Here is a 26246-nt window from a genome sequence, read left to right as displayed (position 1 = left end):
TTTCGAGATAGGGTTTCTCTGTATAGCCCTGGCTGTCCTGGAACTCACTCTGTAGACCAGGCTGAACTCAGAAATCCGCCTGTCTCTGCCTCCCAAGTGCTGGGATTAAAGGCATGCACCACCACAGCCCCGCTCAACTTATAGTTATTTAAAAGTCACCTGGGAACCAGGCAATGGTTCACATCTTAAGTCCTAGCACTCCAGAGGCAGGAAGATCTCTGAGTTCAAGGTCAGCCTGGTCTACACAAGAGCTCCAGGACAGCCAGGGCTACATAGTAAGACTCTCTTTCAATAAATAAACAAACAAACAAGGACTTATTTTCTTCTTTAATTCACTTAGCAAAATGTAAAGGAATCAAGTTGTAGACACTAACAGGTAACTCCTTAGCAATATGCTTATACTGAGAAAGGAGCTATTACAATTACCCAGAAGTCAATGAAGTAGACCAACCTGTTGGGTTTGTGTGTGTGTGTGTGTGTGTGTGTGTGTGTGTGTGTGTGTGTGTGTGTGTGTGTGGATTTTTGTGACAACTATGGCTCATAGTTGCTATGCAACTTGCTATGCAGACTAGTCTGGCCTTCCAGTTGCAATGATGTTGTTAACACTGCCCTGTAGTTGCTCTAATACAGGCAAACACATCTGTATCTGGTTTTTAGACGATTTTTTCCCCAAATCTTTGCTTGAACTAAATATTATTTTCTAAGAGACTCACCAGTGGTGTTTCAAAGTAAGGTGCAGGACTTGGAGACCAAGACTGAGGCACAATGCTATACACTGAGTACTGCTGATGAGGGCTATACACTGGCTGCATGAAGACTGGGGAGGGATATTGGGTTGGAGTCTGAATAGGTTGAGTATACATACTAGAATCCATTAATCGATAACCATTCTTAGCAAAAAATGTATTGATGGCTTTTATCCTTGCCTAAAAGCAAGAAGAAAACATAATAAATGATGAAGTATTTTGCAACAAATATATCAACTTCTTTTATTTATCTTATGATTAATTTCTACTTAGAATCAACAGAGCAAAAGAAAACAATAGCTTTAATTAATAGCAAAGTGTGGACTTGAGAAGAGCCACAATAAACAAGGTAAAAATAAGTATATTTGTGTTGGATCAATGAGTAAGAGAGAGCCTGCTCCTCTTCAGGACTCCAGATCTACAGAGAGATCTTAACACCTGTAACAATATGAACCTGAGGGCATTACGTTACAGGAAACAGCTAAGAACAGAAAGGTGCCCTGGGCACCTATACCCACATGTAAATGCTCACATGCAGACACATTCACTTATACATAATTAAAATAATAAAAGGAAATCATAAAAACTTAACATGAAGATTAAGTAAAAAAACCTGCTGTCCCATTAATTTCAATATTGCTTTATTTGGTATTTGGTGGCACCAAACATGGATCTACAGAGTAAAATCATAAAAAGATAAGGAAGAAATCCCTATGGACAAAAGACACTGAAGCCTCTATAATGAAGACAGCAGGAGTGAGCCAGGGAAGCAGAGACTGAGGAAACAGAAGACCTCAAGGCACATCTCTGAAATGTGACAGATTCCATCAACAAGTAGACAACTCAACACATAGTGGAATTAGGTTTTATCCTATTATATATGTGTCTACATATCAAATAGTGAAGTCTTATCAAACACCTAAATGTAAATATAAAACATTAGGTCAGTGGGAGACAGGAAATAGAACCTTTGTAGTCTCAGAGGGAGCAGTCATTGAGAGACAAGGAAAAAGGTTAAATGAGGGTTAGCAAATCAAGCTCATCTGTAACATGGATTATCACCCACCCCACAGGAACCATAGACTTAAATGTGAAGTTCTTTGTTATTGCCATTTTCTTCAGTAGGCAAAGAGGAGAAAACAACCGTACTTATCTCATTAGGGGGTCTTTCAAAAGCACCCAGACTTGCCTTAAACTCACTATGTAATTCAAGCTACTCTGAAACAACAGTTTCTCTTGTCTCAGCCTCCTGAATGGTGAGATTACAAATATGAGCCATGACCTCTTGGGGATCACCTTGTTTATAGGAATTAATTCACATGTGTATAGTGTTTAAAACTGCAAGGGACACACAGTAAGAAAACAAGGTGTTAGGAAATCACAGTGGTCATGAGGTTGCACCAACTACTCAAATCTGTTCTCAGAATATTTTCATGTCCTGTGAAGTAGGACATGTTTCTGAAGTAGGACAGAGTCAAAAAATGCTTTCAAATTACTATAAGCTTTATAAAATACCTGATCATGTATCTTAACTCTTAAAAGAAACAAGACAGGGGCTGGAGAGATGGCTCAGCAGTTAAGAGAACTGACTGCTCTTCCAAAGGTCCTGAGTTCAAATCCCAGCAACCACATGGTGGCTCACAACCACCCATCATGAGGTCTGACGCCCTCTTCTGGTGTGTGTGAAGATACTTAAATATAATAATAAATAAATCTTAAAAAAAAAAAGAAACAAGACAATAAACAAAAGCCCAACAACAATCACTTCCTGCCAAAAACAAACAAACAAACAAAAAAACTTCATACTAGCATGCACTTAAAAATGTTTCTTACCATGATTGGCTTGCCCTGAAATGTTTTAACTTCTTCTCTTAAGTATTTAAAAGCCTGTTAAACCAAAAATGACCTTATATTAGCATTAAACATTTCATTAAAGTTTCATTCTCCCAAGTGAGTTTACCATTATCAGTTTCTACACTAAACAAAAAGGTCCTGTCTGCTGTGTGTCGAGCTAGGCCAGCCTTGGACACAGCAAGACAAAACACTGGAACAACAAACCTTGAGAGGAAAAATTAAGAAAACAAACTTTCGTAGTTAGAGCTGGAAGTTGTATGGAGTTAATGCAGGAAGTTGGTATGGAGTACTGTGACACAAGGCAGAACACAAGAGACCAGGGGATCACCAGCAAACAACTTCTAAATCAGCTGGGAGTGGTGACACTGACCAAATGTACTGAGTTTAGACCAGCCTAGCACCATCGGTAACCAAGACCAGGTACAAAGCACCCTTTTCTTGACTTTTACCTGGCATATTCAGACATGCACACAGACAATACACTCATACATTAAGAAAAATTAAAAACATCATTGTGACAGCTCACACCTCAGCATTCAGGGGAGGTGGGGAAGGAAGACTGCCATGTTTAAGTCCAGCCTGAACTCAGCCTAAGCCTCAGAGTGAAATACTACCCACCCCACCCGCCCGCCCGCCCAAAAAAGCCCTTTCCCTGCCTGTGGGCCTACTAAATACCAAAACCACCACTGAGCATTCATTTACATTCATTTGAAAAGTCTGTGTTAATATTTTTCATTGACAAGTAAACATTTTTAAAGTTAAAACTGGTAAAATTGTATACACATGATAAAAAACCAAGTAAACTGTCAATTAAGGGAAAATATGGTTGGAAAAGTATGGTTGAGGTCTTTATCAGTCTTAGTAAACATTTTCTCTTCTCTTTTAACAGACATGGTCTCACTCTGTATCCTAGGATGTCCTTGTTTCGTTGCCCTGCTTCAGTGCTGAGTGCTATAATAAGAGGCACGCATCATTACTACCACTTCTGATGTTTTTTGTTTTTGTTTTTGATGCAGGATTTCATGTAACCCAGGATGGTCCCAATCTTGCTTATGTAGCCAACTTGGTTCTGAACCCCTGATCTTGTGTGTTTCTTCCTCCCAAGTGCTGGCATTACAGGAGGAGACCACCATATCTGACTTTTTCTTTGTGGTACACACCACTGAACTTACGACGTTATGTATCCTAGACATGAACAATACCACTAAGCTACACCCCTAGCCTATATACATCTTAAACACCATATACAACTTCTTTTTCCACTAAGATTTTTATTAGGAGAAACTTCTTACCTGCTGTGCATCTGTGTCTGACTGGAAAGTGATGTACCAGTTGCTGTTGTGTGCAAACTCACAGCTTATCACTTTGGGGCAGTTTTCATTTTTAAACAAAGCTTTCACTTCCTAAAAAGGAAAAAGTGTAGTCAAATCTTAAAATGAAACCATGTGCAGTTATGTATGGTGTAAAATTTGCAGATTATTTTATAAGCAACAAGATATTAGTAATTCAGCTTTAGAGGTAAGCTAAACTCTCTTTACAATGCCAAGTCTCCAGTGTTCTCCACAGGAGACTTTTTAAAATTATGATCTTTACTAATACATCATTCGTGCATTCTTTTTTTTGGGGGGGGGGGGAAGGGTTCGAAACAGAGTTTCTCTGTATAGCCGTGGCAGTCCTGGAACTCACTTTGTAGACCAGGCTAGCCTCGAACTCAGAAATCCGCCTGCCTCTGCCTCCCAAGTGCTGGGATTAAAGGTGTGCACCACCACCGCCCAACTTCATGCATTCTTTCTTAAGACATTTTGTCTGCATCAGAATCAGATATGAACTCTGTACAAACATCCTCCCTTTAACTATATAACTTTAAAAAAAAAAAAAAAAGACCACACAGAGGGCTGAAGGGATGGCTTAGTGGTTAAGAGCACTGACTGCTCTTCCACAGGTCTTGAGTTCAATTCCCAGTAACCACATGGTGGCTCACAACCATCTGTAATGGTGCCCTCTTCTAGTATATCTAAAGACACCTATAGTATACTCATTGACATTGATAAATAAATAAATCTTAAAAAAAAAAAAAAAAAAACTACACCAAAACTGAGATGGGCAAGGTAGTTAACAAGTAAAAAGAACTTACAAATGGAGGTAGGGGGAGAGAATAAAAAGAAACATTTACCTGATATTACCAGAGATCAAACGTATTTTGTACTCAAATCAACCCTATGTTGAAGCTACTTGCATCTATCTTCATCAGTGAAGTCCATTTAGCTTTATTATCTATCTTAGGCTTAGTAGGTCAACATCCCAGGTATGTAACATGAGTAGGACCTAAGTCTTTTTTCAAATACTAAGACATTAAGATAAGCCAGCTGCCAAGCAGTTCTGTCTTTGACTTACAGTCGTCACAGATGATTTACAGCAGTGCTCTACCGCACAGCAGCAATAAAGAAACACAGGCTGGAGAATCAGAGGGCGTGTCATTTAGTAATTTAATCCACTTACCTTTGGGTAGATGTTTTTTTATCCATCCTAAGGCTTAGTTACTTTGTACAACAGATGATGAAACTTTGGCTTTAAGTGTAGGATTATTAAGCAAATGTGTGCATGTATGTTTGTAAAAGGGTCTGTTTCTATAGTATACTTTTTTACTCAAATAATATTTTATTCCTGAATCTGAACCACACTTGATCAGTATGACTATAGCTTTGTTTTATATTTTGCTAACCAATCCTTATTCAAAATTTTCTTTTTCTTCCTTTCGTCAACCAAATCCATTCAAAACTAGTATTACTGCAATACTTAAAGTTTATACCAGTCTACTACGTGCAGAGTTCACAAGTCAACAGTAACTGACTTGATGGCACTCATGTCTGCTTCCTCCAATTTAAACAAAGAACATTCAGCTTTAGTAATCATCAATGCTTACCTCTACAGGTGTTGTCTCAGGAATTTCTCTGAGAATCACAATACAACGCTTATGGCTTGGTCTCACTTTTTCTCCCTTGTCATCAACTTGTACCATGGGGGAAGCTGAAATTTAAAAAAGAATATGATCCACTTAAAAGTAAATGGTAATGATACTTACTAATGATGTCGTTAAAAACAGTTCAATTTCTAACCAAATAAATTATCAAATGCTAAGGTAAAATGCCAGAAATTCCTGTCAGTCTAAAGAAGTAGGTTTTTATACAAAGAAGACTACTGAATGTTATTTGCTAAATGAGTATCTGGAGCACCTACACTGTGATCTAATGTGCTACAAAGAATCCTCCAGGAAATAAAAAGCATTTATTACTAGAACTTCAATGTATATTTCTTTTTTTCCTAGGGATAAGCATAAACCCAGGATTCACCCCCAACATATCTGCTCTTATGTATGTTACTACAAAAGCCAAAAAAAAAATCCTCTAAATGATTTGCCAACTTTCTGTGTAGCTAAGATTGATTCATTTTTAAGAAATGACATCTATACATCTATATTTAGAAATATAAATGGCCAGGTGGTGGTGGCAGCACATGCCTTTAATTCTAGCACCCGGGAAGCAGGGACAGGATGGTTTCTGTGAGTTCAAAGACAGTCTTGCCTACAGAGTGAGTTTTAAGACAGCAGGACTAACTACACAGATGAAGGTCTCAGAAATGGCTACAGCCATCTAAAAATAGAAGTCCTCAACTCCGTTATATAAAATAGATTATTATACTTGCTAATGCCCTCTTCTGACCTCTTTGGACACCAGGCATGTACAGTATATATATATATATATATATATATATATATATATATATATATACACACATGCAGGAAATACTTATACAAAACACATTTAAGTTATTTGAGATACAGTGTCTCTATACACATGACTGTCTTGAATCTCCCTGTAGACCTGAATGGCTTTGAGTTCAGAGATCCTCCTGTCTCTACCTCCTGAGTTCTGGGATTAAAGGCATGGCATGTGCCACCATGCCTGGCTTAAACTAGATTAAAAAGAAAAAATGAAAAAAAAAGGGGGGGGGGGAGTAAACAGGGTGATAGCACATCAGGAAAATACCCAAGACTGCCTTCTAGATTTCACCATAGCTGTATACCTGCATACACTTGTGCACACACAGACAACTATGGAACAAGCTTTCAGTAAGACAACAACAAACTCAAAAAAATATAAATAAAAATTCCAAGACAATCAATTAAGAAATAAATCCACAGCTGGGCAGTGGTGGTGCCTGCCTTTAATCCCAGCACTTGGGAGGCAGAGACCGGTGGATTTTTGAGTTCGAGGCCAGCCTGGTCTACAGAGTGAGGTCCAGGACAGCCAGGGCTACACAGAGAAACCCTGTCTCAAAAACAAACAAACAAACAAACAAACAAACAAACAAACCCATAGCCAGGCATGGTGGTTCACACCTTTAATCCCAGCACTAGAAGGAAGAGACAGGCGGATCTCTAAGTTTGAGGCTAGCTTGCTGTAGAGATGGCTTCTAAGACAGCCAAGGCTACACAGAAAGAAAACCCTTGCTGGTCACAGTGGTGTTCGTCTATGGTGGCCAGGGCTAAAGGACATTGAATCTGACACTATCTTAAGCTACACAATGAAAAGGGAAAGCAAACAGAGCAGGTAGGGGTGGAGGGAGGGACAAGTTCATATCAAGCTTTGGAAATATCTAACTATAAACCACTACTTATTAGCAGTTGTGAAGTCAGGATAAAACAAATGAGGCCACTCTTAAACAATGAGAGTTAATTGTAAACACTTGCTATGTGAACAAGAAAAAATAAAAACCTACAGAATCAACATAGATGCTGCTACTCATATGAGCATATTAACAGTTAGACTTAAAGGCCACTTAAAACAGTTCCCTGTATGATCAGAAATAAAAATACTCGGCTTTTAAAATTAAAAAAAAACTAAAAGGCATTTACATACATCTCAATACTTCAAGAATTAAATCTGTATTTGTAGTCAATTTTTTTATTTCTTCCATGTTGGCGACTGTCCATATTGGGACAAACTGATCACTATCCATTTGAGATATCAAGTAAAGGTCCTTTGATAAATTTTCTCTGAAAGAAAAAAACAGAACTAATTATAATACACAATTCTAAAAAGTGCCTAAAGCAAAAAAATGTGCCATATTCACATTTACCAATATGTCTATAGAAAAAAACAATAGTAGAAACACTAAGATGAATTATGAATATATATTAAATAAACAGATTCTCCTTTCTTCCACTGTTTTAATTTTTTCAATTATCAGCTAAACATACACTAGCTGTACGTTTATTGAGTTGCGTCTCCTAGGCAGATTGTAGGTTTTATGAAGGCGCTTCACTGTTGGTTTTTTTTTTTATTTTTTGGTTTTTCTTGTTTTTTCGAGACAGGGTTTCTCTGTGTAGCCCTGGCTGTCCTGGAACTCACTCTGTAGACCAACCAGGCTGGCCTCGAACTCAGAAATCCGCCTGCCTCTGCCTCCTAAGTGCTGGGACTAAAGGCATGCGCCACCACTGCCTGGTTTGGAGCTTCATTGTTGATAATACTTTATAGGCTTTATGGGGAGCTGCAGAGATGTCCCAGGAAGTGAATCATTTTCCAGAAAACTCAGGCTTGATTCTCAGCACTCACATGGCAGCTCATACCACCTGTTAACTTCAGCTCCAGGAGAACTGACACTCTCTTCTGGCTTCTGCAAGCAATACATGTATGTGACGTGCAGACACATGCGCAGACAGAACACCCACAAGACTAAAAAAGTCTTTGTTATGGGTAAACGGTAAACTCAAAATCTTTAAAGACTCAACTTAAGATAGTTAATATTCAAGCCAGGCATGCCTTTAATCCCAGCGTGAGAGGCACAGACAGGCAGATTTCTGAGTTCAAGGCCTGCCTGGTCTACAGAGTGAGTTCCAGGACAGCCAGGGCTACACAGAGAAACCCTGTCTTGAAAAACCAAAAAAAAAAAAAAAAAAAAAAAAAAAAGAGATAGGTAATATTCTATTTAATTTATAAAACTAAAAGGTGACAAGTTATTTTGTTTGAGGAAGGGTAATAATAGATCTGTCCTTTCATCATAAAAGGACAAATTAACATCACTGCAATAAATATTACTAACTTGAAAATAAGGCATCTATAAACAATTGAATAATTAAAAAGCTGAAATCTGATAGCATCTCTATTCTTATCAACCAGTATCAAAGTGCTTTAAATGATAATAGTCAAAAGTAAATGAAATTGATAGTACACCTAAGACTTGCTATTCACAAGTAAAACCTGATATATCATATATATTGGCAATATTGCTGAGCTACGAATGTTATTTGTCAAACTGGCTGAAAGTGTATCATAGATCTAAGAATGAGATGGTAGATCATGAGCAAACACTTATTGCAGAAACCAAAAAAGCTGTATCAATTTCAAACACCATGTGTATCGCTTGGACGATAAGATCCAAGATGGCACCTGTTCCCGATACACTGTAGCAGTAAACCAGTTCCACTGCGCATGTGTCAACCCCTCCCGAGTGGGCTCATGCAAATTAGGTGTCTCCCGAGTGGGTGCATGCTAATGAGGCAATGGCAGAGAACCAATCCAGGAGGACTTGAGAGCTCAAGCTTGGGTATATAAGGAGCTCTCTCTAGACAGTCAGGGCCCCACTCCACAGAAGCAAGAGCAGCCACGCCACACCACAGAAGCAAGCAGACCTGCAGCACCTAGGAAGAAGAAGCAGCAGCAACACCAAGAAGAGCCGTGACATCTAGAAGAGCTGTAACACTTAAGAACCTAGGAGAGCTGTAATACCTAGGTACCTTAAAGAGCTGTAACACCTGGGTACCTAGGAGAGCTGTAACACAAAAAGAATATTCCTGAGTAAACCGTCCAGAGAAGAAGTCTTGGTGTTCTGTCGTCATTGCTGCTGGTGGGCAGCAGAGGAGGCGCAGAACAACCATGTTTCTGTAGACATGAGTGAGCCCTCTGGAAGCTTCCAGGACAAAATTACTGAAGGGTTAGGACTAGTTTTCCTTGTAGAGTACATCTGTTTATCATGGTCCAGAGTAACTTTCCTAGGCAACTAGTAAGGGGAAACCGGAGAAACAGGTTTGTAGTTGTGTGTACGTGTTGTGTGGTGTGTGTATTAGGAAAAGGACTGGCAGTATTAATTAAAAACCACAGATATCTCTAATGCACAGTGGATTTTTTTCAATGTTTCCTAGGATTTTAAGGAGGCAGTTGGGGGACTATGAGTCAGGTTGAAAAGTGTAAACCAACATTTACAGAAAGTACAATGAAGCAATCGATTGGCTGGGTGTGGAATAACCCTTGTAATCCCAGCGACAGAGAGGCTCAATCAGGAGAATTACAAATTTATGGCCAGTCTATATACTTTGGCTATGGAGTCGAGAGCAATCTTAACAGTCATGGCCAAAGTACATGAGAGAGAGAGACTCACTTTCCCTTAGGGCTTGGCCATGAGGAGTTTGACCATGCTTCAGTGAGGATACAGACAACACAAAATGGACTTTTCATTGGGGATGGCAGTGAACGTGGGAGAACTGGAAGGTGAAATGGGATGCACAATGTGAGATTCTCAATCACTAATAAACAAACAAATGCCCTTATGTACCATCATTCAATGCATCTCTTGAATCCACTTTCAGAGACAGCCGGTATTCAAATTTTTTTTAAAAAGTCATTTTAATAAATTAAAACAAAAAAGCAGCAGCAAGAAATGAATGGAGAGCCCAGACAGATGGCTCAGGGTTTAGAGTACTTGCTGCTCCTGAAGTCTCCAGTTGAGTTCCCAGCACCTACACGGTGCAGCACAACTATCTGTAACTCCAGTTTTAAGAGATCATGTGCCTTCTTCTGGCCTCTGTGTGCATACTTATACATAGCCATAGACATAAAATTAAAAACAACAACAACAACAACAAATGGGACTGGAGAGATGGCTCAGAGGTTAAGAGCACTGACTGCTTTTCTGAAGTCCTGAGTTCAAATCCCAGCAACCACATGGTGGCTCACAACCATTTATAATGAGATATGATGCCCTCTTCTGGTATGTCTGAAGACAGTTACAGTGTACTTACATATAATAAATAAGTAAGTCTTTAAAACAAAACAAATAATTTAAAAAAATATGCTATAGAAAATAAATTATTCACATTTATTTCAGGACTAGGGATTCAGAAAAAGGGCTGTTGGGAATTCAAGATCAGTCTAGGCTACAGAAAATTCCAGGTCAGCCATGGCTACAGAGTAAGCCATTGTTGTTTAAAAAAAAAAATAAAAATCTCATAAAGTAGATAGATTAAAATCTAATAACTTGCCAGGCGGTAGTAGCGCATGCCTTTAATCCCAGCACTTGGGAGGCAGAGGCAGGTGGATTTCTGAGTTCGAGGCCAGCCTGGTCTACAGAGTGAGATCCAGAACAGCCAGGGCTACACAGAGAAACCCTGTCTCGAAAAAAACAAACAAACAAACAAAAATCTAATAACTTCAGCTACCTGTGGCAATGGGTGCTTATAATTCCACAGTTCCTAGAATGGCTGAGAAAGGAGATTCACAAATTTGAGGGCTGCTTGAGTCGCATAAGGAGCCTGTCTCAAACAGAAAACACAGAAAAAGAAATGTGTTTTCTTGTGGTAAAATGCCTACTACTGGACATAGAAAACTTGGTGGAGTTGGTGCTGGGTTGAGCATAGTGGCTGAGTCCTTGCCTAGCACTCATGAGGTCCAGGATTTAATTTTCAGCACCACTTAAAAAAAAAAAAAAAAATAGCCATTTGGTAACTAACCATCAAGGAAACAAATTATTCACATGAGAATCAGAGCAGAGCATCCCAGCCCAGTGACTTAATTTTCTATAGCAGAGAGAGGCCCCAGGTTAAATACCCTCTGGTCGGATGTAGGTGACCCAGAATTTGCCTGGTGTGGTGGTGCATGATTTACTCTCAGCACTAAAGAGGCAGAAGCAGGAAGATCTCAATGTGGTCCAGGAAAGTTAGAACTACAAAGCGAGACCCTGTGTTCTGTGGAACCAAAACAACCAAAGCATGCAAACACACACACACACACACACACACACACACACACACACACACACGCGTAATAAAATCTGTGCTCTAGTCTAGAAGCTTGGGAAACTGGTTCACCAAACACAGGAAAAGGGAAAACACTACATATCCATGTATGTCCAAATTTTCAATTTTATAAAAGCCTTTGTTTTGTTTGAGACAGGGTCTCCCTATGTAGCCCTGGCTGTCCTAGAACTCACTATGCAGACAAGGCTGGCCTCAAACTGAAACACTCAGCAGCCTCTGCCTCCCCAATGCTGGGATTATTGATTAATGAGGTGTTATAATGTACTGAAATTTTATGGTGTCTAAGCAACAATAAATATCTCTATATAATTGTTACCTATAAAACCATTTTGAGAGCTGGGGAGATGGCTCAGTGCTTAAGAGCACTGACTACTCTTCCAGAGGTCTTAGGTTCAATTCTCAGCAACCACAGGTGGCTCACAACCATCTGTAATGGGGATCTGATGCCCTCTTCTGGTGTGTCTGAAGACAGCGACAGTGTACACACATATATAAATCTTTAAAAAAACTAAAGCATTTGCCTGAAAAGACTTTATTTTGAAGAGAAATCAATGTTAACATTGATTATCTGTCTTTTATGGTCTTGCTAAAAATTACTCTGTTCAAAAGTTTCAAAAGCCAACTCCTAAAAACTTAAATTGAGACATTTTCAATTCCTTCTATTCCATTAGTTTTTAAAAATTATTTTCACTTATGGAAAACTCAGTCTAAATATGATCCTAGGAAAAGTATGCAATAGAAACCTCACTAACTCTTGGGAAGAGATACAAAGGCAAACACAGGCTATACTTTTAAAAGTAAGAAATACACTCAGTGTATTTATTATTAAAGTGGTGGCGCACCCTTTTAATCCCAGCACTTGGGAGGCAGAGGCAGGCGGATTTCTGAGTTCGAGCCCAGCCTGGTCTACAGAGTGAGTTGCAGTACAGCCAGAGCTATACAGAGAAACCCTGTCTCAAAAAACAAAAAGAAATACACTCAAGAAAGATACCAAAATCCATGACAGAAGGAAATGATAACCTCCTATTCCACAGGCATTTTATATCTACTAATCAAAACCACAAAAAGGAGAGTATCAACAAAAAAGATTCTATACCGTGAGAAACAGAATTCCAGCTGTTTTTTCAGGCATTCTTTTAAATCTTCTGTAGAAATTGTTGAACTGCTTTCTCCTGATGACAGAAACAAGATGGAGAAAAGTGTTAATGAAGTTATTACAGGTGCTGAAACCTAACATATTATACTCAGAAGTCAAAGAGTATCCACAAATTAAAAACTAACACAAAACTGTATTTTTAAATTAAGTCTAATTTCTTTCAACATATACTTTTTTGGGCAGTACTTTATATTGACTCAAGAATTATCTTTGCCGGGCAGTGGTGGGGCGCGCCTTTAATCTCAGCACTTGGAAGGCAGAGGCATGTGGATTTCTGAGTTCAAGGCCAGCCTGGTCTACAGAGTGAGTTCAGGACAGCCAGGGATAGACAGAGAAACTTGTCTCGAAAAAAACAAACACACACACACAAAAATTATCTTATTGAGCTAGGAGCACAACTCCAAAATACAGTAGTAGAGTATTCATCTAGCATGTGTGTAGTAATGGGTTCAATATGAAGTGTCACACACATGGCTCGTATATTTAAAGGGCGGTGATGCTTTTCCACACAAGCATAAATCCAAGTCCAATCCCCAGAATGTACATAAAAAAGTCAGACATGCTGCCACCACTGTGCAAACTTGCAATCCCATAACAGGGAGGTAAAAACAGGAGGATCCCTGGAGCTCACTAGCCAGTCAGCATAACCCAACGTCTCAAAAATCAATGTGGAAATCTCCCCTTCTTCTCTTTCCCTCTCTCCCCCTCACCCCCCACCATTTCAAAAGAAATAATTAAGGACCATTAACAATAAAAGCATTTGGCTATCATGATGTTAAATACTGTCCTAATCTCTTTGTTAATATGTATAAACCAGAATCAGGCAATTGGCATACTCCTTTAATCCCAGGCAGGCAAACCTGGTCTATAGAGTGAGTTCCAGAACAGGGAGGGCTACACAGAGAAACCCTGCCTCTAAAACAAAACCAAAACTAACATCTAATTCTTCCACTGGAATCCAAAACAAACAAACAAACAAACAAAAAACCCAAGAAACTCCAAACATAATTAACATGATCTATATTTGAAGACAGAAACTAAAGTGGGATATATACATTTATGTTCTTTTACAAGCAATACATTCAGTGTGATTCACACTCTTTAAATTCTCTTTTCATAGCCATTTTCTTCATTCCTTGATTTTTTTTTTCCTGGTTTTGTTTTGATTTGAGACACCATCTTACATAGACACCATCTTACATAGTCTAAACCAACTTGGAACTCTCTATGTGGACAACCATGACCTTGAACTCCTGACTCTTCTGCTAAGATTATGTTGCACAGAGTAACTCTTAACTATGTAATCCAAGCTGGCCTTAAACATAGACCATAAGGAACACAGGAAACAAGAACTTTATTAGAATTTCATTCAAATATTAAAGACTAAAAGCATATGTCTTCTTATAGTGTGTACATGCGTGGTGTATACATGCACACACATGCACTTTCCATGTGTATGCATGTACAGAGGCCAGAAGTCTGGTTTGAGGTCATCTATCACTCTCCACCTTAGTCTGAGACAAGATCTCTCATAGAACCTGGAATCCATTTTTTTTTGCTTGTTCAGAGGATCTGCCTGCTCTGCTAACCAATATTAGGGTTTCAGACTCAATCCAACTGCTCTGCTAAGCTTGTGTGTGGATGGTAAGATTCAGGACACAGGTCACACTTTACTCACTTGCATGGTAGCAAACAAAGTACAGTTACCCCATGAGCCTTTCTGCTTGTATATGCAATCTTCTATACAGAACTCTCCTATCCAAATGTTAACTAAATGAAGAGTCACTTTTCTGACCTGCAGTGAGATGCTGGATTAAGAGTGAAGGATACCCCTGCCCATTTAGAATGAAAACACACACACAGAGTTTTGTTTTCCAAGACCGGGTTTCTCTGTGTAGCCCTGGATGTTCTCAAACTCAGAGACCTGCTTGCAATTAAACACAGACATGCACTACTACCCACTCAGTTTAGTTTAGTTTTTTTTTTTTTTTAAATAAATCCCTGAAATAAAACATTTATTTTAAAATAAATTTCATGTTGTCAAAGATGGTAGGAAATGTAGTTAAACTTGTAATAATAATCTTAACTAATCAACTGAGAAACCTAGAACTTTTAAAATATGGGTCTTTTAACTATTTCCTCCTGATAATCTTACATTTTTCTTTAACAGGACTTTATAAAGATTCTTCCTCAATTATAAATTTTATGTCTGGGTACTAGCCAACAATATTTTTAATAAACACTCAACAGATGGTTAACATAAGCTTCTTTTCAAAAAAGAAAACAGCTGACCAATGTCACGTTTACCGACTTGATGGAGAGCTGGAGATACTAAGTTCTTATTTTAGCAAAAGAACAACAAAGATTACCAGAGACATCGTATAGTTGGTAACTCAAGTCTTCAGGACCTAAGACCATTCCATCAGCTGACTCTTCAGTGTCTGCAGTGTTTCTTGTGGTCTCACAAGATGGAGAATACATTACTTCATATTCCTTACACATATCTTCTGAGAGTTCTGTATTGGCTGTTTTCAAGAAAAGACACGGAATGTAAACAGGAATTAACTCTTGAGTTATATTTTCTAAAAAAGATCTCAAAGAATGGTGCCAGTTGGGGAAATGTTAAAGAGTTATGTCTGAAGAGAGACAGCATTTGGACCGCTGTGGATACATTAGCAGTCTATGTATCCAAATGTTTGCATAATTACTTTGCTTACTTTTCTGAAAAGTCACTGGTTATTACTTTTTATAATTTCTATTCTGTGGATAAAGGAAATAAGCTCAATGAGGTTAACTACCCAAGGCCAGTGAGTTAATCAGGCACTGATTACAGACCCAAACTAATCTTGTAAAAAATTTTAAATGATATACTATATACAAATGGGCTAGATGCTGACCCAGAGACATACATAGTACTTGAAATTACTGACTATTCATGAAAGGCATTGAAAAGAATCATATACAAATATAAGCTATATATAAGCTATATATACTTATATACATATATATACATTTCATTAAATCTTTGTTTAGATCCCAAAAGCCTTCCCTAGTGTTCAAGATGTAAGCTTGGCCGTCAGTGCAGCAAAGTTAAAAAGTGAGGCTTTGGATAGACATGACTAGTAAAATTCTGACTGACTACACACACTTATTAATCTGCGGAGGAGCTCACAATCCTACAAGCTATTTGGAAATGATGGCACCTGAAGAGGTAGAATCTAGTTGAGGGGAGGAGCTCTGTACTGGCAGGTCTCTTGAGTTCTTTCCTCTCAGGTTCTAGGTTTCCTGGCCCTAAGACATGAGCAATTCTGCTCTCTCCTGTCTCCCCAAAGTAATGGAACTCCATTACTCTGAACCAAAACCCCAGGACCCAAAGTGAATCTTTCTTCCTTAATTAACTTTTCTTACATTTTGTTCAGCACAAATGTTAAGCAACACATCAAATAACCAAAGGCTATCTCAAAGTTGTTTGATTTGATCTGGCCACACATTTAAACAGAATGCAATCTTCCCAATAAGTATTTAAGACTTACCCTCAGGGTGAGATCCAGATGTGGCTGCAGTTTCATGCCAAGAGGTTTCAGTTACAGGAGTGCCATCCGGATTTCCAGAAGGAATTTCTTGCCATACTTTGGCATTAGGATTTAAACCAGTGCCTTTAGATGTCACCTGCTAAACAATCAAAACATCTGTGTAAATATAGATCAAAGGCTTTTTTCTATCACTTAAATTTGAAAAAGCAAAACAAATGAGTAGACAAGTAGTCCATGCACTAGACCATAACTAGACACATAAATATGTCCCCTCCGAGGGTCTCCACTATACAGCTCAAGCTGGTTTGCAGTTCAAGCTGGCATCAGTCTATCAACTTCCTAAGCATCAGGATTATAAGTATGCACCTCCATGCCCACCCAAATACTAGTTTCTCATCTAGTTGAAAATATAAAACTTTAAAAAGTAATTGATCTGAAATAAATATTTCAGACTTCCTATGAAATATGGATATCTATGTAATAAAAAAAATGCATCTCTAATAAAACTGTTTTTTAAAGGTTGGGTCTCACTATGTAGCCCGGGCTGGCTTAGAACTAATAGATCTGCCTGCATGTACCTGCTGAGTCTTGGATTAAAGGTGTATATTAGCATGCCCACCCCTTCTTAAAATACTACCCTAGCAGGTGGAGGCATATGCCCATAATCCCACACTTCATAAGCAGAAATACGTCAGAAGTTCAAGGCTGGAATCAACTACATAACAAGCTTGAGGTTAGGCTGGGTTAAATGAACCCTATCTCAAATTGACAAACAAAAAAAATTAAAAATAAAGAAAATAGTATTTCGGGATGGTGAGGTAGCTCAGCGGGTAAGAGGACTGACTGCTCTTCCAAAGGTCCTGAGTTTAAGTCCCAGAAACCACATGGTGGCTCACAACCACCCGCAAGGAGATCTGACGCCCTCTTCTTCTAGTGTGTCTGAAGACAGCTACAGTGTACCTATATATAATTTATACTTATGTATAAATCATTGGGCCAGAGCAAGCAGAGATTGAGCGAGTAGGGTTGGCCCAAGTGAGCAGGGCTGACCAGAGTGAGCAGAGGTCCTAAAAATTCAATTCCCAATAACCACATGAAGGCTCACAATCATCTGTACAGCTACAGTGTACTTACATAAAATAAATAAATCTTTAAAAAAGAAAGAAAGAAAGAAAGAAAAGCTGGGTGGTGGTAGCGCACGCCTTTAATCCCAGCACCTGGGAGGCAGAGGCAGGCGGATTTCTGAGTTCAAGGCCAGCCTGGTCTACAGAGTGAGTTCCAGGACAGCCAGGGCTACACAGAGAAACCCTGTCTCAAAAAACCCCAAAAAAGAAAAAGAAAAAAGAAAAAAAAATACTATTTCACCCCAACCTACTTGATAATGTCATGACATTTATTTAACTTATCCATATTTCTAAAATGTATCCAAAAGCTATGCTTTTGGTTAGATATTTTCAGAATATATCATTTTTATTAATAAGTAGTGACAGATTTCTAAGTCTGAATAAATCAATTGATGGGAATTCTATCTTATATCAAAAAGTGTTTTCCTTGGTGGTATTATTATTATTATTATTAATGTAAGGCTGCATGAGTTCATGTACAGCACATTTGTGGAGGTATGAAGGTGTCCAGGGAGGCCAGAGGGCCACACTAGGGCTCAGAACGCATGTTAAGGAACCCTAATTATATCCCCAAGTAAGCACTGGTTTGACTTCCTACCACAGTTAAGATAAGGTTTTCCTGTGTAGCCCAGACTGTCCTCAAACTCTGGACCACCACACTACACTGTTCTTCCACCTGTGCCACACTGCTGCTTTCCTCTCCTGTTCTCACACAGCCAGGCTCTGAAGTGATTCTGTCTCGGCCTCAAGTGTACCACCATACCTGGTTAAGTGGTGCTAAGCTTCCTGTATGTCAGGCAAAGAGTCCACTAACTGAGCTACAACCCAGACCTTGAAGCATTCAAAGAAAACTGTTACATACTTAACCTCCTTTCCCCTTTCAATTCTATCTTCACCCCTGAAGACAGCAAACAATAAAAACAGCCATCTCCATGTAGCTAAACTATTTAAACATGAAATGATTCTCTAGGATCACATCTGAATTCAAAACTCACACATGAATCTAGGATCATGAATAATCATGAGAAATTTTCTTTTTTAAAAAGATTTATTATATGTAAGAACACTGTAGCTGTCTTCAGACACCACGGAAGAGGGCGTCAGACCTCATTACAGATGGTTGTAAGCCACCATGTGGTTGCTGGAATTTGAACCCAGGACCTTTGGAAGAGCAATCAGAGTTTTTAACTGCTGAGCCCTCTCTCCAGCCCTCCATGAAAAATTTTCTTTTCTTTTCTTTTTTCTTTCTTTTGGTTTTTAAGACAGGGTTTCTCTGTGTAGTCCTGGCTGTCCTGGAACTCACTCTGTAGACCAGGCTGACTTCGAACTCAGAAATCCACCTGCCTCTGCCTCCCAAATGCTGGGATTAAAGACGTGCACCACCACTGCCCGGCTGAGAAATTTTCTTAACTGAGTGTGGACTACAAATTGAATTATTGTTGTTGTTGTTATTATTATTATTATTATTATTATCATTACTACTACTACTATTTTGGATTTTTGTAGATAGGATCTCACTATGTAGCCTTGGCTGGCCTGGCTTCCACTATGTAGACCAAGCCAAACTTGCGACTCAGATCTACCTGCTTCTGCTCCTGAATAAAGGTGAACACTACCCCAGCAGCAAAATTGATTTAAAAAAAAAAAAGTCTGGGTATGGAGATTTACCTGTATTACCAGCATTAGGAAGAGGGAACCAGAAACACAAGAAAAGCTTTGCCTACAGAGCAATCTTGGGGCCATCTTGAGCTAAATGAGACCTTTAAAACAAATAAAACAAGTGGAGTCAAGCACGGTATAAGCCTTTAATTTCAGTGCTTGAAAGGGGCAAATTTCTTTGAGTTCCAGACCAGCTAGAGCTACACGTAAAACCCCATCTCTAAATAAACAAGTAACTAATCCTTGAGGTATGGGCAGTTGTGAGCCACCAGATGTGGATGAGCGGAAGCAAACTCAGTTCTTCTGTTAAGAACACTGTGCACTCATAACTTCTGAGCCATCTTTCTAGCTCTGATATTTTTATTTTTTATATTTATTCACTTAGCTCCAATATTTTTAAGATATGATTTCACTGTTTAGCCTAAGCAGGCCTGGAACCTCCTGCCTAGGCCTCCCAATTGGACTCAGCAGTTTTTGCCTATGTGACAACAATGTAGTGCGTCCCCATCATTTACACAATTCTCTACAGAACCGTCTGTCAAATGCCTTACATGTATGTATACATTCTTTTGCCCACAAATTGTACTCTTTGATTTACTAGAACAAACAAAACAGGTATCAAAAAAGAAAAAAATGTGAGCAAAAGAATGCTCTTCTCATGTTCACTTTGTAATAGGAAGTTTGAAACATTTAACTATAGTTATTTATACAATAACCCAGAGCCTTAAAACCTGAGGTATGACTCTGAAAACATTCTGAATAGTATCAATGTTAATTTGTTGTTTACCCTACACTATTTATGTAAGTTGCTAGTCCCAGATGAAACCGTGCATGAAGCATACAAGACCACCTGTAAATCCACAAATGGGAAAAAAATACTAAGTGGATATGGAAAAATGTTCACAAAAATCTTTGTATAAAAATGAAAGTGAGGGCCTGGAGAGATGGCTCAGGGATTAAGAACACTGACTGTTCTTCCAGAGGTCCTGAGTTCAACAATTCCCAGCAACCACATGGTGGCTCACAACCATCTGTAATGAGATCTGACGTCCTCTTCTGGAGTGTCTGAAGACAGTTACAGTGTACTTACATATAATAATAAATAAATCTTTAAAAAAAATGAAAGTGAGTGACACTCTTCTTATAGAAGAGTGTCTGAACAGTTTGAGAATAATGCACATGCACAAGAAAGACTACAGAAACCAAAACAAACAAAATTAGTAGCTTCCATTACACAATAGCACCTTTTATTTAATTTTTGTGCTTTTTTAAAAAAGATTTAGTTTGTGTGCATGAGTACACTGTAGCTGTACAGATGGCCATGAACCATCGTGTGTGTGACTGCTAGGAATCGGACTCAGGACCTCTGACAGGCCCGCTTGCTCTAGCCCCACTCCCTCTGGTCCTCATTTTTGTGCTTTTTCTGTATTTCCCCACACTTAATGCTACTTTTATGTTTTAAGTTCACAAGTAAAATTGTACTTTTTAATGGTATTTAATGTGGTATTTAAAGAATGGCAAAAAGAGGGCTGGCGAGATGGCTCAGTGGTCAAGAGCACTGATTGCTCTTCCGAAGGTCCTAAGTTCAAATCCCAGCAACCACATGGTGGTTCACAATCACCCATAATGAGATCTGACACCCTCTTCTGGTGTGTCTGAAGACAGCTACAGTGTACTTATCTATAATAATAAATAAATCCAAAAAAAAAAAAAAAAAAAAGAATGGCAAAAAGAAACTTACAAATACTCATGTATTAATACATTTTTTTCAGGCATAGCAAAGTACTTTTCAATACAACAACAAAATGTATACTGAAAGCCAGGTGTGGTGACATAAAGCTGTAATGCTAGCACTTGAAAGGTGGAGAAGGAAGAGGAGAAGGAGGAGGAGGAGGACAGAGGCCAACCTTCATTATACAGTAAGTTTCAGGCCAGCATGGGTTACATGAAACCCTGTCTCAAAAAACAAACAATAAAAAAAAGTGTAATAATATATAAAACATCTCAAATGGAAAAACTATTCTTGTTAAGTGCCACACGGACTATTTCTATCTGTTTTGCTTTAATTCACACAATAACTTATAAACTTAGAATACTAACAAGGCCCAATAAATTGGACATTAAAAAATAGTTTAACGCTTTAGAAATCAATTTTGTCAGCAACGATAGTAGTAGCAGCTTAAAATGTCTGTGCTCTGCAGGCAGGTATGATGGCCATGCCTGTAATTCTAGCACTCTTAAGAGGCTAAGACGAAAAGGACTGTCCTGAGTTAAGGCCAGCAGGTACAACAAAAGGAATGAATGCTAGGCCAGCAAGGGGCAAGATTCTGGTTAACAGATCTGTGTGATGCAAGAGAAAAAGGGGAGACTTCTAATTCTTGAAATGATTATCTTCTTCTAAGGAATATTACTTTTAAGGTAAAGTAAGATAAGCAGCTTGGACAGCTAATAAGAAAAAGCCAGCCAGGCAGTGGTGGTGCACGCCTTTAATCCCAGCACTTGGGAGGCAGAGGCAAGCGGATCTCTGAGTTCGAGGCCAGCCTGGTCTACAGAGTGAGTTCCAGGACAGCCAAGGCTACACAGAGAAACCCTGTCTCAAAAAAACCAAAATAAATAAATAGAAAAAAAAAAAAAAGAAAGAAAAAGCAAGTATTTGGACCTTGGTAGTCAGTCTGAAAAGTCTGTACTCTTAAACCAATAAACTGATGTTGCCTTAGGAATATGATAAATCTCTCTAAGCAAATGACCTCTGACCCCAATTTTACCTGAAATGACTAATGATCAGCAAAAAATGGATACAGAAAATAGCTACCAGATAAGGTCCAGGGTCTCCAAGGCAGAAGTCAATTCAGACTGATGATCATTTCTATCCCAGGGATAGAATTTCAGTTAAAGATTAATAGTCATAGTAATTTTCATAATAGTATTTAACCTCTACCACAAAATGCTGACAGTGATTTAAAATTCTGGAATTATTCTGTCTGTGACCTTCACTACAGTGGCAGTGACCTTGTTAGTAAATTACTGTCCTCCAACACTTTGAAGATTATATAAATTCTTAGAACACAGGAGATTCACAAGGTTGTGGACCACATATGTGCAGTACCTGCAGAGGACACAAAGTGGCTGATCTCTTGGAACTTGGATTATAGATGGTCTGTGATCCATGTTGGAGATCACAGTATAGCAGAGCCAGTGCTCTTATCTGCTGAGCAGTCTCTGTAGCCAGCAAAGGTTTTTGTTTTGTTTTGTTTTGTTTTTAATCTCTGGTATACGTTAAGTTGGTAAACTTTCTATTACTTTCAAATGAGAATGAACATACAAACATATGCTGAGGCTGCAGGCACTTACATAGTCCTTATAATTTTAAATGTTTTTGCTTGTCATTCCTCTTTTTTAAAAATATTTATTATTTATTTATTTATTTATTTATTTATTTAAAGTAGACTAGCTGTCTTCAGACCCACCAGAAGAGGGCGTCAGATCTCATTATGAACGGTTATGAACCACCATGTGGTTGCTGGGATTTGACCTTTGGAAGAGCAATTGGTGCTCTTACCCACTGAGCCATCTCACCCGCCCGTCATTCCTCAAGTAAGTTTACCATAGGTATGATACATTATTAGTACAATCCTTCATTTACAGAACAAAAAACTTGAGAAGCAAAAAAATAATTTCCCCCAAGGCAAAAGTAAGCAAGTCTAAGCAGAGTTAATTTGTCTGGTCAAGAGTCCAGTTCTTACTTTTTGTTTTAAGAAAGTCTCATTATGTTGCCCAGGCTGCTCCCAACTGCCTAGGTTTAGGCAGTGCTCCTATTTTCAAGTAGCTAGAACAGTCCTTTGTATCAACCACCATGCTTGTTAGAGCGCCTACCTTTTTTGCATGCAAGATTTACATGAAGCCAGGCGATGGTGGCGCACGCCTTTGATCCCAGCACTTGGGAGTCAGAGGCAGGTGGATTTCTGAGTTTGAGGCCAGCCTGGTCTACAGAGTGAGTTCCAGGACAGCCAGGGATACACAGAGAAACCCTGTCTCGAAAAAAAAAAAAAAAAAAACAACTGATTTACATGGAGATTCGATCCAGGGCCTCAAAGCCAGGCTTTGATCCACTTGCTCTGACTCCTGAGTGCTAGAATTAAAGGCAAGCGCCCCTAAGCCTGCTATCTGCATTTTTACCATTTGCATTATTTAACTCTTACATATAAATGTATAGTTTAATATAATTCAATAATCTTAATTTTTGCTCTAGAAGTTTTAGATATGCTACAAAGGGATACTCTTTACTAAAGAAAAAAAAAAAAACCTCTGGCAGTACTAAAGATGGAACGCAGGGATTTATATATGAGAGGCACTCACTGCCCTTGCTTGGTCAGTTGGTAGTGTCAATCTGTGATCTTTTTGTTTTTGTTTTTTTTCCAAGACAAGGTTTCTCTGTGTAGCCCTGGCTGGCCTTGAACTCAGAAATCCGCCTGCCTCTGCCTCCCCAGTGCTGGGATCAAAGGCGTGCGCCACCACCGCCTGGCAATCTGTGATCTTTTATTCCCAGCACACTGATGAGATAGCTTGGACTAGCCAGTGAGTTCAAGAGTAGCCTGAGCAAACTCAGAGATCCTGAAACACACACACAAAATCCCCAAACATTTCTTTGGAAAGGAAGTCAAAAGCCAATGTGAGCCAATCAAAGGAGGAGGAGGGCCAGGAGCTCAAGCTAATCCCTGCTACACAGCAATACATACATAAATACATATAGACAACTATTTAAAAACCTATAGATTTCAGTGTTTTGTATCAACAATTTACTAATGTACTTACATATCAACAACTCACCACAACCTCTTACCAGAATGTATTATATGACTTAATACATATGACAGAAACATATGTATAATCATGTCAGTAGAGGTAAAAATAAATTACAGACAGAAACTTGAGGCTCAGAAGTTTTATTGAGGTTGTGTTTGTCACCTACAGTTAACATCTGAAGCAATAATTCACAAATCTTTTTAAAAAGTAATAATGCAGCCGGGCGGTGGTGGCGCAAGCCTTTAATCCCAGCACTTGGGAGGCAGAGGCAGGCGGATTTCTGAGTTCGAGGCCAGTCTGGTCTACAGAGTGAGTTCCAGAACAGCCAAGGATACTCAGAGAAACCCTGTCTTGAAAAACAAAACAAAAACAAAAACAAAAAAAGTAACAATGCACAACACAAAACAAAAAATATGAATCATATCAGGATTATAAATATCAGAGTCAGACTCATTTTCGTTTTCAATTAAAGATATTAAAGAAATCGGCTTTATAACTAAATAGCTGGATTAATGAGTTTCTCACCTTACTTAATCTTATACCCCTCTGCAACACAGACTTAGACTCCATTTGCAACTACACCAAAATCTTATTTTAAGCTTCAAGGTAGAAAACCAAAGTTGCAGGCTTCACATACAGAAAAACCCTATCTCAAAAAACCCAAAAAAGTTGCAGGCTTCAAATGTTTATCTAGTACCAAAAATTTCTTTTAGCCCAAAACAAATCTAATGTGACTAGTATCAGTATTTTCAGTAACTTGGTTTTTCCAGACAGGGTTTCTCTGTGTATCCCTGGCTGTCCTGGAACCTAGAAATTTGCCTGCCTCTGTCTCCCAGGTGCTGGGATTAAAGGCGTGTGACACCACAGCCCAGCAGTAACTTGCTTTTTTATAATCTTTCCTTAAAATTTTCAATTAATCTGTTTTGTTCATACAGGTGCTTTGCCTATACATATCTGTACACCATGGCATGTAGTATGCAGAGGCCAGAAAGGGGACTATACTTAATAATCAAACCTGGACCCTTTGGAAGAACAGTCATTGTACTGCCACGCCATCTCACTCAAAAACCAATTATTCATAAAATCTCTCAGCAAACTCTTCACAATAAAGAGGCTAGGGCTACTTAGTGCAGATCCTTCCTGCTCAACAGGTAAAGCCTCAGATTGGATGGCCCATCCTACCAAAAAAAAAAAAAAGAATCAAGACTAAATATATTCATAACTTGTTCATGTACTTTGTTCCTAATCATTCTTTTTTTAAAAATTAATTTTGAGGCTGGGAAGACAGCTGAGTCAGTGGAGTGCTTGTCCAAGCAAGGATGAAGACTTGAAATCTACATTAAACAAAACAAAATAAAACAGAGGTGCTCACCTTTAATCCCAGGTAGAGGCAGGTAGGTGATCCACTCACTCTGAGTGCCAGGATAGCCAGGGCTACACAGAAAAACCCTGTCTCAAAAAACAAAAAACCTGGGCTGGAGAGATGGCTCAGTGGTTAAGAGCACTGACTACTCTTCTGAAGGTTCTGAGTTCAAATCCCAGCAATCACAGGGTGGCTCACAACCACTGGTAATGAGATCTGATGTCCTCTTCTGGTGCATCTGAAGACAGTTACAGAGTACTTATGTATATATAAATTATGAATAAACCTTTAAAAACAAAACAAACAAACAAACAAAAAAACCTGCCCTCAAAAATAAAACAAAATGGGACAGCATGTTAGTTCATGTTATTAATCCATCCTGTTATAACAATCCATGTTATAAAGCCATCCTGGTCTACACAAGTTCCAAGCCACTGGAACTACATCATAGTAAGTGAGATGACTTGGCAGGTAAATTAATGTATGCCACTTTGATAGACACAAAACACAGGCGATGAAAGAATAGAAATAACTCCTGTAAGCTGTCCTCTGACCTTTACAGGTATGTCACAACACAAGAAAGGAAATATGAACACACACAAATGTGAAGGATGGGACTCGTAGGTCAATAACAGTCTTAAGGAAGTAAAGGATGTCAGATACCTGGAACTGCCTGGCCAGTCAGAATAACTGAATTGGTGAGCTCCAAGTTCAGTGAGAAATTTTGTCTCAGAAAGTAAGAAAAAAGCAATTGAAGAATATACCCACAAACGCATATGCATACACATAAAATATATATATTTGAGTACAATGGGGAGTGAGGTAAAAAAAACATAAAACCTGCAAGTAAGCCGGGCGGTGGTGGCGCATGCCTTTAATCTCAGCACTTGGGAGGCAGAGGCAGGCGGATTTCTGAG

The 26246-nt window shown here is 38.7% G+C and overlaps 1 protein-coding gene across 5 annotated transcripts in view; it reads right to left on the bottom strand.

Annotated features, from left to right (window-relative positions):
• Nucleotides 1-26246, bottom strand: part of Larp4 (La ribonucleoprotein 4) — a 48080-nt gene that overhangs the window by 17381 nt on the left and 4453 nt on the right. For 4 of the 5 annotated variants that reach the window (XM_031355744.1, XM_031355762.1, XM_031355754.1 and 1 more), the window contains exons 2-9: nucleotides 16381-16519; nucleotides 15217-15372; nucleotides 12788-12863; nucleotides 7520-7656; nucleotides 5524-5627; nucleotides 3893-4003; nucleotides 2580-2633; nucleotides 714-926 (exon numbers count right to left, since the gene is read on the bottom strand). In XM_031355744.1, the coding sequence (XP_031211604.1) occupies nucleotides 714-926; nucleotides 2580-2633; nucleotides 3893-4003; nucleotides 5524-5627; nucleotides 7520-7656; nucleotides 12788-12863; nucleotides 15217-15372; nucleotides 16381-16519 (990 nt within the window). The remainder of the gene's footprint in view (nucleotides 1-713; nucleotides 927-2579; nucleotides 2634-3892; nucleotides 4004-5523; nucleotides 5628-7519; nucleotides 7657-12787; nucleotides 12864-15216; nucleotides 15373-16380; nucleotides 16520-26246) is intronic. The other variant, XM_031355736.1, reaches the window with a different exon arrangement.

Source organism: Mastomys coucha, unplaced genomic scaffold (assembly GCF_008632895.1).
Source record: "Mastomys coucha isolate ucsf_1 unplaced genomic scaffold, UCSF_Mcou_1 pScaffold11, whole genome shotgun sequence".
NCBI lineage: Eukaryota > Metazoa > Chordata > Mammalia > Rodentia > Muridae > Mastomys > Mastomys coucha.
This window is presented reverse-complemented; position numbering and strand designations above follow the sequence as displayed.